General features: G+C 46.2%; 1 protein-coding gene across 2 annotated transcripts; it reads left to right on the top strand.

Annotated features, from left to right (window-relative positions):
- The first annotated feature begins 7784 nt into the window (after positions 1-7784).
- LOC141106633 (uncharacterized) lies at positions 7785-12328 on the top strand. 2 transcript variants are annotated; one of them, XM_073597571.1, is made up of 5 exons: positions 7785-7895; positions 8313-8417; positions 8634-8789; positions 8889-8967; positions 9984-12328. In XM_073597571.1, the coding sequence occupies exons 1-5, from the start codon at positions 7878-7880 to the stop codon at positions 11099-11101; spliced, it is 1476 nt and encodes a 491-aa protein (XP_073453672.1). In that variant the 5' UTR covers positions 7785-7877; the 3' UTR covers positions 11102-12328. The 2 variants fall into 2 exon arrangements, with proteins under 2 accessions (XP_073453672.1, XP_073453673.1); XM_073597572.1 differs by having other exon boundaries at positions 7785-7883.
- The last annotated feature ends 6316 nt before the right edge of the window (positions 12329-18644 follow it).

The following is an 18644-nucleotide window of genomic DNA, read 5'->3' on the forward strand; positions in this document are numbered from 1 at the left end:
GGGTCTTATAGACCCCCCATCTCTCCATAAAGAGGACCTGTCACCCTATTCCTATTACGAGGGATGTTTACATTCCTTGTAATAGGAATAAAAGAGATCAAATTTTTTTTTTTTAAAGGGAAAGTGTAAAAATAAAAAAAAAATAATTAAACAATAAAAATGAAAAGCGCCCCCGTCCCCGTCCCCGCGTGCTTGCACGCAGAACCGAACGCATACATAAGTGGCTTCCGCAGATGTAAACGACATTTGAACCACAAATGTGAGGCATCACCGTGAACGTTACAGCGAGAGCAATAATTCTAGCCCCAGACCTCCTCTGTAACTTTAACCAGGTAACCTGTAAAAATTTGAAAGCGTCGCCTATGGACATCTTTAAGTTCCGAACTTTGGCGCCATTCCACGAGTGTGCGCAACTTTAAAGTGTGACATCTGAGGTTACTATTTACTTGGTGTAACATCATCTTTCATATTATACAAAAAAATTGGGCTAACTTTCTTGTTTTGTTTTTTTATTCATGAAAGTGTTTTCTTTTCCCAAAAAAAAATCACATTTGAAAAATTGCTGCGCAAATACCGTGTGACATAAAAAGTTGCAACGACCGCCATTTTATTTGACCACAATTTTATTCCCTTGGGTGCCTGCTAAACTATATATATATATGTTTGGGGGGGGGGGGGGGGGGGTCTTAGTAATTTTCTAGCAAAAAAATAAAGATTTTTACAGGTAGGAGAGGAGTGCTGGAATTTGTGCTGTATGGAAGTGGTTAACTGATGCTGGGGGGGTGGGGAACTGACTAATTGTCACTGACATCACCAGCGATGCTAATACAGTGATCAGTGATAATACCAATACACCAGGGATATGCAATTAGAGGACCTCCAGCTGTTGCAAAACTACAAGTCCCATCATGCCTCTGCCTCTGGGTGTCATGCTTGTGGCTGTCAGAGTCTTGCTATGCCTCATGGGACTTGTAGTTCTGCAACAGCTGGAGCTGCGCTAACTGCATATCCCTGCTATACACTGTCACTGTATTATTGACACCGGCTGGAAAGGGGTTAACTGTGTGCCTAACAATGTGTACTGTGTGCTGATTTTATCTGCTTCGGATCCGCTCTATAGCCGAATGACGGCTACAGCGTGGACCTTCTTTGCCGGGAGTACGTCTATTGACGTCCTCCCGTGCCCAAGCGGCCTGCGCGCCCCCTGCAGGGCGTGCGCGGCACGCTCTTTGATCAGCGAGTCTATGAGACTCGGCTGATCACAGATCGGAGTAAAGGGATGATCCTGACCCCATACCACGCAATCAGCTGTCAGCCAATGACAGCTGATCATGTGATGTAAACAGAGCCGGTAATCGTCTATTTTTTTCTCCTAGCGCTGATAACGTGAGGAGAAAAAAAAAAGCCGATCACTGGCGACTCTCAGAGGGACATCGGTCCCGATCAAGGAGAGCTCCTGCCAGTGCCACTTACCAGTGCACAACAGTGCCGCCTACCAGTGCCCACCAGCACCACCTACCAGTGCCCACAATGCCACCCATCAGTGCCCACAGTGCCACCCATCAGTGTCACCAATCAGTGCCTCATAAACAGTGCTGCCCATCAGTGTCACCTACCAGTGCCACCTATCAGTGCCATCTATCAGTGGTACCTATCACTAACACCCATCAGTGTCACCTTACCTGTGCCCATCAGTGCAGCCTATCAGTGCCCACCAGTGCCGCTTCATCAGCGCATATCAATGAAGGAGAAAAATTACCTGTTTGCAAAATTTTATAACAAACTATCAAACATGATTTTTATTTTTCAAAATTTTCCATCTTTTTTTGTTTGTTTAGCAAAAAATAAAAACCCCACTTGTGATTAAATACCACCAAAAGAAAGCTCTATTTGTGTGAAAAAAATGATAAAATTTTAATTTGGGTACGATGTTGTATGACCGCGCAATTGTCATTCAAAGTGCGTCAGCGCTGAAAGCTGAAAATTGGTCTGGGCAGGAAGGGGGTTTAAGACCCCAGTAAGCAAGTGGTTATTAAGCAATGGGCCTGTTTTTACTCCAAGCTTTGCAGGGAGAAAAAAACAAAAAAATGGGCACATTGCTGCTGTCCTTATCAACACAGGGCTCTCTTCCGTCATTCGCTCAGCCGATCAGCGAATCTCGGACATAACTCATTGGCCAGGATCAGCTGATTAGCTTGTGCTACAGCGAATGGCAGCTCAAGCTTCCGGGTGTGCGAGTGGACCCAGAAAAAAGCCGCGACGTACAGGTACGTTATGGTGCCTGTAAGAGCCGACGGGTCGGCTAGCAGTTCAGCATACCTCCACAAAGCCCTGAACTCCCAATTAAGCAAACCTTGTCTTCATTCAGGTCGGTTCCTTCATATAACACTGGAGATGTCCTGATACTGCCTCCAGCAGCCGGAATGTGGGTGATACCCCACTCCGCGGGGCATTCTAATACGTAAAACACAGATCATATTCCTCTGCAAGATGGAACCTGCCACCTTTGCCTCACTATTGGCCCATCTATATGGTAAGGAACCCCAATGGCCAAGAATGAGTCACAGAAGGAAGGTGTCTGGTGTCAACCACAGAAGATGGTCCTTCATTGCATGTTGGAGCCGCCTGGTGGTCTAGGGCTCCTGAGATCCTGCACTAGTCTGTGCTAGCATGGATAGGCGTATAATATTTAGTCCGTCGTATCCAACTCTTGGTGGCAACTTTTTTATGAGGTAATAACACATGTGTAAAGCCAATCTGTACACACATACCAGGGCCAAGTTTGACAGGAGCCAGGTAACCTACCAACATGTCCATGCAATGTGGCAGAAAACTGGAATACCTTAAGACAGGGTTTCTCATCCAGGGTTCCATGGAACTCTAGGGTTCCTCCAGAGGTTGCTAGAGGTTCCTTGAGCAATGAACAATTTTACGTCTTAGATAAGTTTCCATTGACATCATTGATCTTTTTATCTATCTGTAAGGGGCTAATTCTTCCCAATGACCACAAGTGTAAGGAGCATCCTTCCCACTATCACACTACACTAATCTATCATGAGTTGTAGATGGAGTAAGTTTTAGCAGGGGTTCCCTGAGACCGGAAAGTTGTTTCAAGGGTTCTTCTGTGTTAAAAGGGTTGAGAAAGGCTGCCTAAGTGCCGGTTCACACAGGGGCGGCACGACTTGCAGGTCGCCTCAGCGAGGCGACCTGCAAACGACTTCTGAGGCGACTTGCAAAACGACTTCTGTATAGAAGTCTATGCAAGTCGCCCCAAGTCGCCCCCAAAGTAGTACAGGAACCTTTTTCTAAGTCGGAGCGACTTGCGTCGCTCCTATTAGAACGGTTCCGTAGCACAGAACGGGAGGCGACTTGTCAGGCGACTAGGTCGCCTGACAAGTCGCCCCTATGTGAACCGAGCCTTAAGGAAACCTACTCAAGGGAGAACATAAAAGCACCATGCAGGTAGTGTCTTGGCCCACAGACCCCAGTGCTGAATGTATAAGCCCTAACCAGGGATGTGCCTGGGTTTGGCCAAACCCAGAAGGCAGGTGCAAGTGCAGGGCCAATCAGCGATTTCCATATTCCACTGTATTCTCAGGTATGAAATATGCAAACTGATTTAATAATGTACAGTAGACATGTGCAATTCGTTTAGCTTCCAAATTCGTTTTTTAACGAGTTTCGACCAAATTCGCTAATTTGGAAATTCATTAAAAATCGGAAATTCAAAAAAAAAAAAAATCGTAAATTCGTAAAACAAAAACCCCGGAAATTCAGAAATTCTAAAAAAAAACGGAAATTAGGAAATTTGAAAAAAAAATTGGAAATTCAAAAAAAATCGGAAATTCGGAAATATCCGAATTAACAAAAACCTGTTTAACAAACTTTTCCGAATATTTGTAAATTCAAAAAAATTCGTACATTCAAAAAGAATTGGAAATTGAAAAAAAATCGGAAATTCTGAAGAAATTAAAAAAAAAATCGGAAATTCTTAAAAAAAAACCCCGGAAATTTAGAAATTTGGAGATTAGGAGATTTGAAAAAAAATGGGAAATTCAAAAAAAAATCGGAAATTTGGAATTTCGAAAAAAAATTGGTAATTTGGAAATTCGAAAACCCAAAAATTTGAAAATCTGAAATAATAAATAATAACTATTACTAACTATTAAATTATAGATATGGGAATTTCCTTTCAAATTTGGCTGTTAGTGAACATAACGAATACGAATTTATCGGAAGTTACGAATCATCCAAAATAACGAATGCCGCATCTTAAACGAATGGAATGTAACAAATGAATAATAATAAATGATGATAATAATAATACATTTTTTTTTTAATTATCATTATTATTATTGTTATTTATTATTAATTTGTTCCGTTCCATTTGTTTATATGCGGCATTCATTATTTCGGATGATTCGTAACTTCCGATAAATTCGTATTCGTTATGTTCACTAACAGCCAAATTTGAAAGTAAATTCCAATAATAGTTAGTAATAGTTAAGTTATTATTAGTTAGTTATTATTTCAGATTTTTGAATTTTCAGGTTTTCTAATTCACGATTATTTTTGAATTTACGATTTTTTTTCAAATTTACGATATTTTTTTTTTAATTTATGTTTTTTTTTTGAATTTATGTTTTTTTTTTGAATTTACGTTTTTTTTTTGAATTTACGTTTTTTTTTTAATTCTTTTTCAAATTTACGAATTGTGATCATAATGAATGACTCGAAAAAAGAAACGAAAACTAATGAATTTTTTGACAGTGTACTTGTCTAATGTATAGTAAGTATGCAATTAAAGTGTTAATGTTACCACAACAGTCAAATCAGTCTATATATGCAGTAAAGCATGCTTGTTATCAGGGGCGGAACGACAACTCATGGGGCCCCCGGGCCATAGGAGATCATGGGGCCCCCCTGTGTCCCTGCCACACTGCCCACATTACATACATTGGTCTCTACCCCCTTTAGCTGCAGAGGCAGCAGCTGAGGATGGACACATGCTGCGGCAGGAATTATACCCCCTGTTGCTTTTGGTGGGTGATCGTGACCCAATCAAGTGGATAGGGCCACTCTGCAAACACCCAGCAACCATGTGTAATGCACGCAGTAGCAGCATGCTAGTGTGGGATCCAAGGGCTTAGAGCAGGTTATGTGATGAGGCAATACAACACCTCCTTAATAGCCTGCTTTAGCCACTTGGTCGCTGCACTGCATAAGGTTGCACAACCTTTGCAGAGCAAGCCCCATGCCAAGCGTGACAAGGTGTATAATTTCTGCTGAGGCTGCAACATGTGTACACCCCTGGACCCCTAGGAGGGAGGCAGAGAGGGATCCCTGGGATGGAAGCAGAGAGGGGCAAAGGCTGCGGACATGATAGAGGAGGCGGACAGAGGCTGCGGACATACTGCAGGTGGACAGAGGCTGCGGACATACTGCAGGTGGACAGAGGCTGCGGACATACTGCAGGTGGACAGAGGCTGCGGACATACTGCAGGAGGTGGACAGAGGTTGCGGACATACTACAGGAGGTGGGCAGAGGCTGCGGACATACTGCAGGAGGTGGACAGAGGTTGCGGACATACTGCAGGTGGACAGAGGTTGCGGACATACTGCAGGAGGTGGACAGAGGTTGCAGACATACTGCAGGTGGACAGAGGTTGCGGACATACTGCAGGAGGTGGACAGAGGTTGCAGACATACTGCACGTGGACAGAGGTTGCGGACATACTGCAGGAGGTGGACAGATGTTGCAGACATACTGCAGGTGGACAGAGGTTGTGGACATACTGCAAGTGGACAGAGGCTGCGGACATACTGCAGGAGGACAGAGGTTGCGGACATACTGCAAGTGGACAGAGGTTGCAGACATACTGCAGGAGGTGGACAGAGGTTGCAGACATACTGCAGGAGGTGAACAGAGGTTGCAGACATACTGCAGGAGGTGGACAGAGGTTGCAGACATACTGCAAGTGGACAGAGGCTGCGGACATACTGCAAGTGGACAGAGGTTGCAGACATACTGCAAGTGGACAGAGGCTGCGGACATATTGCAAGTGGACAGAGGTTGCAGACATACTTCAGGAGGTGGACAGAGGTTGCAGACATACTTCAGGAGGTGGACAGAGGTTGCAGACATACTTCAGGAGGTGGACAGAGGCTGCGGACATACTACAGGAGGTGGGCAGAGGTTGCAGACATACTGCAGGAGGTGGGCAGAGGTTGCGGACATACTGCAGGAGGTGGAGAGAGGTTGCGGACATACTGCAAGTGGACAGAGGTTGCAGACATACTGCAAGTGGACAGAGGCTGCGGACATATTGCAAGTGGACAGAGGTTGCAGACATACTTCAGGAGGTGGACAGAGGTTGCAGACATACTACAGGAGGTGAGCAGAGGTTGCAGATATACTTCAGGAGGTGGACAGAGGTTGCGGACATGATAGTGTCCTCCTCACCCCCTCACAGTAGCCTCCTCCTCTATCCACCATCATATTACTTCTCTGCATCATCAGTGCTGTGTCCTCCTCCTGTGCCACTTTCACCTCTCCACAGATCAGGGCAGCACTTTGCTGCCCTGACCTGTGGAGAGGTGAAAGGGGCACAGGAGGAGGACACAGCACTGATGATGTGGAGAAGTAATATGATGGTGGACAGAACACATCAGTCTCTGTCCCTCCCCTGCATGCCACAGCTTCACCCTCTACCGCCTCCGGGCTCCCAGCGATGTCCCCCATTCTCACTCCCCACAGTTTTACTCTCCTCCTCCTTCTCAGTCCTCACCCCTGCTCGGCTCCTCTGTCTGTACCTCTGCCATAGTGTCCCGAGCATCTATTCAAAAATGGCGCCGGGAGGTGCCATTACATTACTGCGCATGCGCCGCCCGGCCGAGCGCGGATGAGTTTTCACAAGCCCGGCCGGCTTTGGAGCGGCGCATGCGCAGTTCCATGGTCTGCTCGCGGCCATCTTTTTTACGGGCACCGATGCCCATAGCGGAGTTTAACGGGCAGCCCCAAAAAGGGGTTAAATCTACGGGTGGTTGGCAACACTGTGGGGCCCCCTACTGGACACCGGGCCCTCGGTCGTCGCCCGAGTGACCTAATGGTCAGTCCGCCCCTGCTTGTTATATTCACTGTGGAACCTAAGGGGTTTATCCTCTGCATTGTGTAAAAAGGCTGCTTGATCCTACCTTCTCTGATCCTCCCCTTCTTCCACTGTCCCCAATCCATCTGCTGATAGAATAGGGCCTTGGAGGCACTCTGCACATGCTCAGTTTGGTCTGTATTGCTAGAGAGGTTTTTTTTGTTTGTTTTTTTTGTTTTTGTTTTTTTTTGGGGGGGGGGCTCATAGGACAGTCAGAGGAGAGTTAAAACTCCTCCTACAAGCTTTAACCAGACACTGATAGAAGTCATAAGACTGCTATATACTGCTGATGAAAAAAGATATTTAGCAGTTGATGTTTACTAAAATAATTTGTGCACTCTTGGAGACCAGATGTAGTGAACGCAGGCTGCTGGGTTTAGTAACACTTTAAGATCATAGCTGTAGTTCAGCGTTACCAAATAATGCACTTTTAGGGTGAAAATCAGCACAATATTATAATTTTGTCTGCAATATGCAGATTGAACACTAGATGGCAGTGAGATAACCCAGAATCAGCGTTACAGGCAAACCTGACTCTGTTTATGGTGCTGCCCTGCCATCTCCTGGTCAGATTCGGAATGGCAGCACAAGCAGGAAGCTAGTTGAAACGCAAAACCCGGAAGTCCGGTGGAACGCAGGGCTATCATGTGACATGCAGCTTCCTCCATTCATTTCAGCATTCAGCTGCCTGTTTTGTTTTGTGCTGCCATTTCCGGTGCCCTGCAGCCCATGGAAGTGAGTTTTCATGTAAGATCTCGGTTTGCTACCACCTAAAAAAATGAATGTTAGTTGACTTTGTTTTTTTTATTAAGGGTTTTATATAAAGACTCATAGCCTTTATATAAAACCATTGATCCATATAGGGGTTTACACAGAGGGGAAGAGGTGAATGGATGATTGGCAGGGCCCCTATTATAAATAATCCTGGTTAGTAGGAGGGGCCACAATGTGGAAGGTGACAATTCGACAATCTGGGGCCACAACTTCCGCTCCGCCATTTCCCAGAGTGCACTGCTGCCACCTCTCAGACATGCAGATGTTTCTTCATTGTGCAAATAGAGGCATTCTTGAGAAACTGTATCCAAAATCAGATATAAACAGATGCTTGCCTGTTTGTAAAATACGGTTTTACTGTCACCATTCTTCTCCGATGTTTCTGTATAGGTGGAGAACCCAACGCCCTCCGAGGCTCTAGAGATGGACAAGAAGAACTTTACGGAGAGGATGCTAAGCCTGACGCTGGAGGTCATTCACCTGCTGAGCGGAGAGGTGAGGAGGATTCTGGGAGGTCACATGACATCACTCTTATCTCTATTAATAAAACACAGACCTGACCGGAGAGGTGAGGAGGATTCTGGGAGGTCACATGACATCACTCTTATCTCTATTAATAAAACACAGACCTGACCGGAGAGGTGAGGAGGATTCTGGGAGTGTGTTACAGGCTGCGATTAGTAACATGTAACATTGTCTTTCGATGGACAGGAGTACATCGTTGTGGAAAAATCCATCAGCCGCCCCTGTGTATCCAGTGCATGGAGTAGGACCCAGGGCCCCAACATGGATCCTCCACCTGAGACGAGAAATGTCAAGAAGATTCTCCAGGTTGCCAACAACATTATTCATCTGCTGACAGGGGAGGTGAGCGGTGCTGAGAATGACGTTATCCAGGAGCAGGGAGAGACGGGTTTGGGGTTTCCTATATGGTGTCAAATCATCACTGTCTGTTCCTCTTTGCAGGTTTTGGGTTGTTTAGAAGATAATGAGGATCTTTGTGAAGATGTTGTGATAGTGGAACAGCAACCCTTGGCCTCGCTGGGTAAGAAGGTTGTCGTCGTCGCTTACTAGAGACATTTCTTTGGTGACAGAAAGGAAATTGTCTCCCCTTGCTTCTCCCCTCAATGTCCATAGGCACTTAAGACAACTTCCATAGAGTAGCTTGAAGTCCAAGTTCCTTATATGGAATACAACTCTTCTTCTCCTTTGATGTTCCCAATAAAGCAATGTAACCATAGGTTTTTATCTACCTTTATTTGAAGTTTGTCCCTTCCCCAGGCAATGGTTATGCATCCTTTAGTGCAGGGGTCTCCAAACTTTCTAAACAAAGGGCCAGTTTACTGTTCTTCAGACTTAAGGGGGGGCAGACTGTGGCCACTGGGAGCTGAAAAGGTCCTGACGTCAGTGGGAATAAACAATGTCCCATTGTTGGGGTCAGTGGGAGGAATTGTGCCTCATTGTTGGTGTCATGGGGAGGAATTGTACCCTATCATTGGTGTCATTGGGCCCCATTGTTGGTGTCATTGGGAGGAATTATGCCCCATCATTGGTGTTATTGGGCCCCTTTGTTGGTGTCATTGGGAGGGATTGTGTCCCATCTTTGGTGTCATTGGGAGGAATTGCGCCCCATCGTTGGGAGGATTTTGCCCCTTCATTGGTGTCAGAGGGGGGAATTATGTCCCATTGTTGGTGTCAGTGAATGAAAACAGTGCCCCAAGGGCCAGGTAAAAGCAAGCAAAGGGCTGCATCTGGCCACCGAGGTTGAAGACCACTGCTCTAGTGGCTTTCGTCCTTCCACATTTAGAACTAACATAAATTCAGGAGACCACCACATGACTATAGCCTGAGCTGGCTCAGAGCTATGAGGTACTAGGTTGGAATTCTGAGATATTATTTTAGCTCCGAGTTGAGTGAATTTTGGCTTTTCCTCACAAAGTATTTAAAATTTTGTCTTCGTTTTAAGTGGTCCTATGACTAGGTGCTGCCATGACTGCTTGAAACCTAGTTTTTCTATGTCTGGAAATTTCCCTCTAACTGGTCTTTATTTTCTTTCCCCAGATAATCCCAAGAACAAACATAAGGCGGAGGGACCGCACATTCAGATTAAGCAACCTCATGTCCAAGAGCAGAGTGAATGCATTAACCAATCCCACCAAGGAGCTAAATTACTGGAACAGCATGAAGGATCGAAATTATCAAAACATAGGGGTCAACAGAAATACTTCTCTCCAGGCATGGACACCGGCAAATTCCAGGACCATCAGTTAAGTTCATGTGCTCCGGTACTTTGTGATGTAGGGACAGAAGCCTCGGCTGATGATTGCGAGGATCTAGAATTCACCACGTTTCCAATTAAAGACGAGCGGGAACTGTGGGGCAATGGGGATGAACTTGAAGAAGACCATCTTGCCAAAGGTGAAAACTCAACACCCAAAGGCATTCCTCGATGCCATGAAAATGGACCAACAGGGGTAGACAGCGCCAACGTAAACAGTCAGCCTCTCTCAGACACAGAGATTGATAGTTTTATAGGTCAGTGCAACCCCATATCTTCTCCAACCGTACCCAATGCCAAGACCTATAAGTGCCCAGAGTGTCCAGAAGTCTTTAGTTGTCGCTCAGAACTTTTTAAACACCAGAGCCACCACCGTGGGTCACCGCTGTTCTCATGCCCGCTGTGCGGTAAAAACTTTACCAGCAAATCTAACCTCGCCAAGCACAAAAAAATTCACACCGGGGAAAAACCCTACTCTTGCCTAGAGTGCGGCAAGCACTTCCGAGAGAAGCACTACCTTGCCTCGCACCAAGCTGTGCACAGGGGGTCGCAGCTGATCTTGTGCTCCCAGTGCGGCAAAGGTTATACGTCAAAGTCAAACCTCGCTAAGCACCAGCGAATCCACACGGGGCAGAAACCATTCAGCTGCTCAGTCTGCAGCAAGTCCTTCAACCAGCGCTCTGTGCTCCTTGCACACCAGCGGACGCACACTGGGGAGAAGCCATTTTCATGTGACTTTTGTGCACGGCGCTTTACCGACAAATTGCAGCTGGTGCGTCACCAAGCCACACACTCAGAAGATAAACGATTCTGCTGCAATGAGTGTGGCAAAAGTTTTACCCGGAAGAACCTCCTGATCAAGCACCTGACCGCCCACTCAGTGGATGGTTTACCTGATTAAATGCTTTTAAAATACAATACTTAAGATTTCAAAAAAAACTATTTTTTTTTTTTTCAAAAACTATTTCAGTGAGTAGCCAATTACATTTTTCCACATTTAAAGCCATTTCAGTGTTTACTTGTGGAGTAAAGGGAAAGGTACACGGACATATAACTTCTTAGCATATATCAGGCCCTGGATTTGGCTGCAGGCAACAAAAAGATGAATAACGTTTAAATGTACCGTATATGGGTACTTCAGCCACTTCCCGATATACAACGTTCACTTTCACATTTCTTTTTTTTGGTTGGACAAGATCTTTAAATGGGAACTCTCACAAGCATTAATAAATTCAATACAGGTTTATACATTCCTGTTGAAATACCTTCAATGAAACAGTATCTGTGCTCCTTCTCTGACAGAAGCCCGATTTGTGGGCATAACTAACATTGAGGTTTATGCTTTCCTGTCAAAATACCTTCAATGAAACAGTATCTGTACTCCTTCCCTGACAGAAGCCCAATTTGTGGACTTTATTAACATTAATGTCTATACACTCCTGTCAAAATACCTTCAATGAAACAGTATCTGTGCTCCTTCTCTGATAGAAGCCCAATTTGTGGGCGTTAACATTGAGGTCTATACATTCCTGTCGAAATACCTTCAATGAAACAGTATCTGCTCCTCTGACAGAAGCCCAATTTGTGATCATTATTAACATTGAGGTTTATACATTCCTGTTGAAATAGCTTCAATGAAACAGTATCTGTGCTCCTTCTCTGACAGAAGCCCGATTTGTGGGCCTTACTAATGCTGAGCCCAGTTTCCACCTCCCTCTGTTCAGTGAGGATGCCAGGGGGAGAGGGTGTGCCACCTAGATTGCTCCCACCCAGTTTCCCTGTTCCATCCCCTCTGCCTTTTTAATGGATGCTAGGACTCAGAATGCCAGGCCACACAGAATGAATGGCTTTTGGGATGCAGGTGGCTGGGCTGCACAGCGTCTTTGGTTTCTAGGAAGCAGGCGTCATTGGTCGTTATGGTGCAGGCAGCTGGACGAGCATGACCCCGCATCCTAGCAACCAATGTGCAGCCCTGCTGCCTGCATCCTAGCAACCAGTGAAAAGCCAGTGGGACTAGAACAGGGGAGCTGAAGCCACCTTTTCTGCCTACCTAGTGATGATGCTTATGTGGAGGAAGAGGCAACATATAAAATGTTTGGTGAGACTTCTTTAATAGGAAAAATAAATTATTTTCTGGAAATAGTTTTTTGCTAGTGTTATTATTAAACTTGTCAGTACTGGAGAACCTGTAAACCTAGCTGTTCTAAAGTTCCATCATTTCCTACGCTTGATATCTTGAGTTTTAGGCAGCATGCAGAATTCAGACATACTTCAGGACAGCTGTACCGCTATACATCGAACTGCAGTAGTTACCAGTCTTGGTGCTGTGGAATGACTGGTGACATTTTTGCTCGTGTTCCCATGTCATTGGCTCCAGGTTGGTGTGTGGTCAAGAGAATTCCATAGGGTACTATTGAAGTCCTCCATCTGCCACGCAGTATGCTTCTTCCATCCCTAAATTTCTGCCAAAACAGTCTCACCCCTCCTGCAGGAAAGCGGAACCCTCTTGTAATGGCTGCTTTGCATTGGATCTCAGAACTCCAAAACTGGAGTCCTTTATAGGTATCAGAAACGGGAGGGTGCCTTGACCTAACGCAACAGTGTTTTTTTTTGGGCAGACTGATCCCTTTAAGCGAGCCAATCCAAGCAATTACCTTTATTATCAGTTTAGAGTTCTACCCTTTAAAGCTTTATTGTTCTTGTAACCAAAAATTCACGAAACAAACTTTGGGTTGGTTTCTAGAAAATAGTTTTTTTTATTAATAATGGTGGATAAAGGTGTAAATTTTTTTTGGTGAGGAACCCACCAAATATTTAACATGGAACTGATTTAGTTGGGGGGGGGGGGGATGTTGTCTTGCATGCACGGCCATCTTTCTGTTTAGTCATCCCATGGCTAAATGTAAACCAATGTCACTTGTTACTTTAAAATTGGAGCCACTATGGATGTCTCATAGCTAATTGTGGGTGAGGGGGGTGAGGGCGGGGCTTGAGATACCTATTTTGCATATTCATATCATAGTTCTTTCCTATAAGATAATGACTTTTTTGTAAATGAAAAAACAGGATTCCTTACCAGCACCTTATATCTCCCAGGGACACCGAAGTGAGATTTCACCAACAGGATTCACAGTTATGCACAGCTTTGGCTATTACAAAGGCAAATGATGGTGCCACTCTTTCCTGATGAATTGGGTGAGGGGAGCGGCCTGAGATTAGCATCCTCGTTATAAATATGAGAGGGGCGGTGACACAAATTACTGTTTGAAAAACTTCACCAGCAGTGTTTCAGAAAGCTGTAAGCAAATCCAAACCTTGCTTTGTGCACTGGTCCAAACCATTTGGTGGAGGGGGGATTATGGTGTGGGGTTGTTTTTCAGGGGTTTGGGCTTGGCCCCTTAGTTCCAGTGAAGGGAACTCCTAAGGCATCAGCATACCAAGACATTTTGGATAATTTTATGCTCCCAACTTTGTGGGAACAGTTTGGGGATGGCCCCTTCCTGTTCCCACATGACTGCGCACCAGTGCACAAAGCAAGGTCCATAAAGACATTGAAGAGCGAGTTTGGGGTGGAGGAACTTGATTGGCCTGTACAGAGTCCAGACCTCAACCCGATAGAACACCTTTGGGATGAATTAGAGCGGAGACTACGAGCCAGGCCTTCTCGTCCAACACCAGTGCCTGACCTCACAAATGCACTTCTGGAAGAATGATCAAATATTCCCATAGACACACTCCTAAACCTTGTGGACAGCCTTCCCAGAAGAGTTGAAGCTGTTATAGCTGCAAAGGGTGGGCCAACTCAATATTGAACCCTACAGACTAAGACTGGGATGCCATTAAAGCTCATGTGCGTGTAAAGGCAGGCGTCCCAATACTTTTGACAATATAGTGTATGTCGATCACAATAGTGGGCCAACATTATTTCACACATAAGCCTGTACACTAATAATGATAGAAAAAATTGTGTCCAGTCTTGTAAATGTTAGGAAATTAAACAGGTTATACGTGTAAATAGAATTTAATAGCCGCCAAGTTCATATACAACACTTCATAGTAACACCACCAGGGAGGTCAATATAATCATGAATGCTTCCTCAGAGGCAGACGTTGGCCACCAGTGGCGGTTCCTCAAGGGAAGTCATGATTTCAGCCGCTATGGCTGCTCACAGTAAGGTTGATAGGTACCTATGTTGGTGAGTCCATGTGTGGACTCTAGAAAAATATAGTTCCCGCCCTTCGAACAGTAAAAAAATTCTTTCCATTTAAAGGGGAACTCTGTTGTCTCATAAATGCGCTATCATAAGGCGGGACAGTGAAATCGGCAACTTGGTAAATGTATTTTATTACCTATCTTGTTCCCATAGGCCCGTATAGGCTGTTGAGGTAACATTTATGTGTTGCTAAAGTCATGTAATGTAAACAAACAGTAGGGAATGGTAGACAGACAAGCCTCCTCCACAAACAGTAGGGAACAGTAGACAGACCCGCCCCCTCCACAAACAGTAGGGACCGGTAGACAGACACACCCCCTCTACAGACAGTAGGGAGCGGTAGACAGGCACGTCCCTCCACAAACAGTAGGGAATTGTAGACAAACACACCCCCTCCACAAGCACAAGGAAGCGGTAATCAAACACGTTTCCTCCACACACAGTAGTGAATGGTAGAGAGACACGCCCCCTCCATAAACAGTAGGGAACGGTGGACAGACACGCCCCCTCCACAAACCATAGGGAATGGTGGACAGACATGCCCCCTCCTCAAACACAAGGAAGCGGTAGGCAGACACGTTTCCTCAGCAAACACAAGGAAGAGATAGGCAGACATGCTCCCTTCACAAACAATAGGGAATGGTAGACAGACACGCTCACTCCACAAACAGTAGCAAATAGTAGACAGACACGCCCCATCCACAGACTATAGAGAACTGTAGACAGATACGTTCCCTCCATAAAGACTAGGAAACGGTACACAGACGCCCCATCCACAGACAGTAGGAACCGGTAGACAGACACACCCCTCCATAAACATTAGGGAACGGTAGACAGACACGCCCACTCCACAAACAGTAGGGAACGGTGGACAGACACGCCCCCTCCACAAACAGTAGTAAATCGTAGACAGACACACCCCATCTCTCCCCCTCCATGGAGACAGACCATGACTACTAAACTCTGAACACAATAGTTACTTCTGAAGCTGTAAAGGCAAGTTGGACAGAAAACAAAACCACAATAATAATTTGCAACAATTACATTGGAGAAAAAAGGGTGGGATACGCCGGAAGATTCACAACATAGTCCTGCTATACTGGAAAGGGGTAACAATATGATCAGAACCATGTGTTTTCTGCGGTAGTGTTTCTAAAGGTTCTCTGTCTCTGTCAATCACTGTGCACATTTCTCAGGGCAGAGAGAATGAGAGGGGCCACAGGGCAACACCATAAGTGCTGTAGAGATGAGCCAAGACCATACGAAGAGAGGAATGGTGGCTTCTTGGGTACATACTGCTTGTTCATTCTGTTAGGTTCTCTTACGGAGTACTTTAGTAAAGTGAAAAAATTTGAAAGGCAGAAAAGGAATTCCTGACTGGGGTAAGGAGGAGAAGTCCTCAGCCTTAAGTGTGAGGAGGAGGTGGGGAATTCTCTATTCTACAGTGTGAGTAGGAGAATTTCCCCAGCCTCAGGTGTGAGGAAAAGGAGGTAAATTCTTTACCCACAGGTGTTGGGAGAAGAAGGGGGGATTTCCTAGCTTCAAGAGTAAGAGAATTTCCCCAGCCTCAGAATTAAGAGGAGAATCTCCCCCGCCTCAGGCGCGAGGGGTTCCCTGGTCTCAGGTGTTAGAAGGATAAGGGGGATTCCTGTGCCCCAGGTTTGAGAAGAGGGGGCTTCCCTTTTCTCAGGAGGTGAATTCCATAGCCTTAGATGTGAGGAGAAGGGGATTACTTCTCCTCACACCCATGGAAAGGGAGTTCCCCTCTTTCTCCTCACACCTGAGGCTAGGGAATTCCCCTCTTTCTCCTCACACCTGAGGCTAGGGAATTCCTCTCCTCTTCACACCTGAGGCTAGGGAATTCCCCTCCTTCTCCTCACACCTGAGGCTAGGAAATTCCCCTCTTTCTCCTCACACCTGAGGCTAGGGAATTCCTCTCCTTCTCTTCACACCTGAGGCTAGGGAATTCCCCTCCTTCTCCTCACACCTGAGGCTAGGGAATTCCTCTCCTTCTCTTTACAACCCTTCTCCTCATAACACCTGAGGCTAGAGAATTCCCCTCCTTATCTCAATACCCAATGGTAGGGAATTCCCCTCCTTCTCACACATAAGGCTAGGGAATTCCTCTTCTTCCCTTCACTCCTGAGGCTAGGGAATTCACCCCCTTCTCACACCTGAGGCTAAGGAATTCCTCTCCTTCTCCTCACACCTGAGGCTGGGGAATTCTTGTTCCTCTTCTCACACCTGAGGCTAGGGAATGCCCCTCCTTATCTTCATACCTGAGGCTAGGGAATGCCCCTCCTTATCTTCATACCTGAGGCTAGGAAATTCCCCTCCTTCTCCTCACACCTGAGGCTAGGGAATTCCCCTCCTTCTCCTCACACCTGAGGCTAGGGAATTTCCCTCCTTCTCCTCACACCTGAGGCTAGGGAATTTCCCTCCTTCTCCTCACACCTGAGGCTAGGGAATTCCCCTCCTTCTCCTCACACCTGAGGCTAGGGAATTCCCCTCCTTCTCCTCACACTTGAGGCTAGGGAATTCCCCTCCTTCTCACACTTGAGGCTAGGGCAGTGGTTATCAATCAACCCTGTCCTCAGGGCCCACTAACAGGCCAGGTTTGCAAAGTAACTGAAATACATCACAGGTGATATTATTTGCTGCTCAGTGATTGCAGTATTCTAGTCTACATCTCCCCAAGGTAATACATAAAACCTGGCCTGTTAGTGGGCCCTGAGGACAGGGTTGATGACCACTGGGCTAGGGAATTCCCCTCCTTCTCAACACCTGAGGCTAGGGAATTCACCCCTTCTCCTCACACCTGAGGCTAGGGAATTTCTCTCCTTCTCTTCACACCTGAGGCTAGGGAATTTCTCTCCTTCTCCTCACACCTGAGGCTAGGGAATTCTTGTTCCTCTTCTCACACCTGAGGCTAGGGGATTCCCCTCCTTCTCCTCACACCTTAGGCTAGGGAATTCCTCTCCTTCTCTTCACACCTGAGGCTAGGGAATTCCTCTCCTTCTCTTCACACCTGAGGCTAGGGAATTCCTCTCCTTTTCTTCACACCTGAGGCTAGGGAAATCACCCCCTTCTCCTCACACCTGAGGCCAGGGAATTCCTCTCTTCTTCACACCTGAGGCTAAGGATTTCCTTTCCTTCTCACACCTGAGGCTAGGAAATTTTGGTTCCTCTTCTCACACCTGAGGCTAGGGATTTCCCTTCCTTTTCTTCACACCTGAGGAATTCCCCTCCTTCCTTCTCCTCACACCTGAGGCTAGGGTATTCCCCTCTTTCTTCCCACACCTGAGGCTAGGGAATTCCTCTCCTTCTCCTCACACCTGAGGCTAGGGAATTCCTCTCCTTCTCCTCACACCTGAGGCTAAGGATTTCTTCTCCTTCTCACACCTGAGGCTAGGAAATTCTGGTTCCTCTTCTCACCCCTGAGGCTAGGGATTTCCTTTTCTTCACACCTGAGGCTAGGGGATTCCCCTCCTTCTCCTCACACCCGAGGCTAGGGAATTCTCCTCCTTATCCTAACACGCAGGGAATTCCTCTCCTTCTCCTCACACCTCCTGAGGCTAGGGAATTCTTGTTCCTCTTCTCACACCTGAGACTAGGGAATTCCTCTCCTTCTCCTCACACCTGAGGCTAGGGAATTCTTGTTCCTCTTCTCACACCTGAGAATTCCCCTCCTTCCCTAGCCTCAGGAGTGAGAAGGGGGGAATTCTCTAGCCTCAGGTGAGAAAAGGAAGAGGAATTCCCTAGCCTCAGGAGTAAGTAGGAGGGGGATTCCAGAGCCTCAGGTGAGAAGAGGAAGGGGAATTCCCAAGGCTCAGGTGTGAGAAGGAGGAATTCCGTAGGCGCAGGTGGCCCTAGGTAAGGTACATAATGCCTGTTCATTCGGTGTCTGGCTTTCTTGGAGATCAGTACATATTACCTCCTCATTCTGTGTCCGGCTTTCTTGGAGATAGGCACATACTGCCTATTCATTGTGTGTCTGGCTCTCTTGGAGATTGGTACATACTACCTGTTCATTCTGTGTCTGTCTCTCTCGGAGATCAACACATACTGCCTATTTACTATGTGTATGACTCTCTTGGGAATCAGTACATACTCCTTGTTCATTCTGTGTCTGGATCTCTTGGAGATAGATGTATACTGCCCCTTTATTCTCCAGACACTACACTTTTCTTCCTACAGCCAGTAACGTGTGACAAAGAGAGGAGTGCCCAG

Source organism: Aquarana catesbeiana, linkage group LG08, assembly GCF_042186555.1.
Source record: "Aquarana catesbeiana isolate 2022-GZ linkage group LG08, ASM4218655v1, whole genome shotgun sequence".
Lineage (NCBI taxonomy): Eukaryota > Metazoa > Chordata > Amphibia > Anura > Ranidae > Aquarana > Aquarana catesbeiana.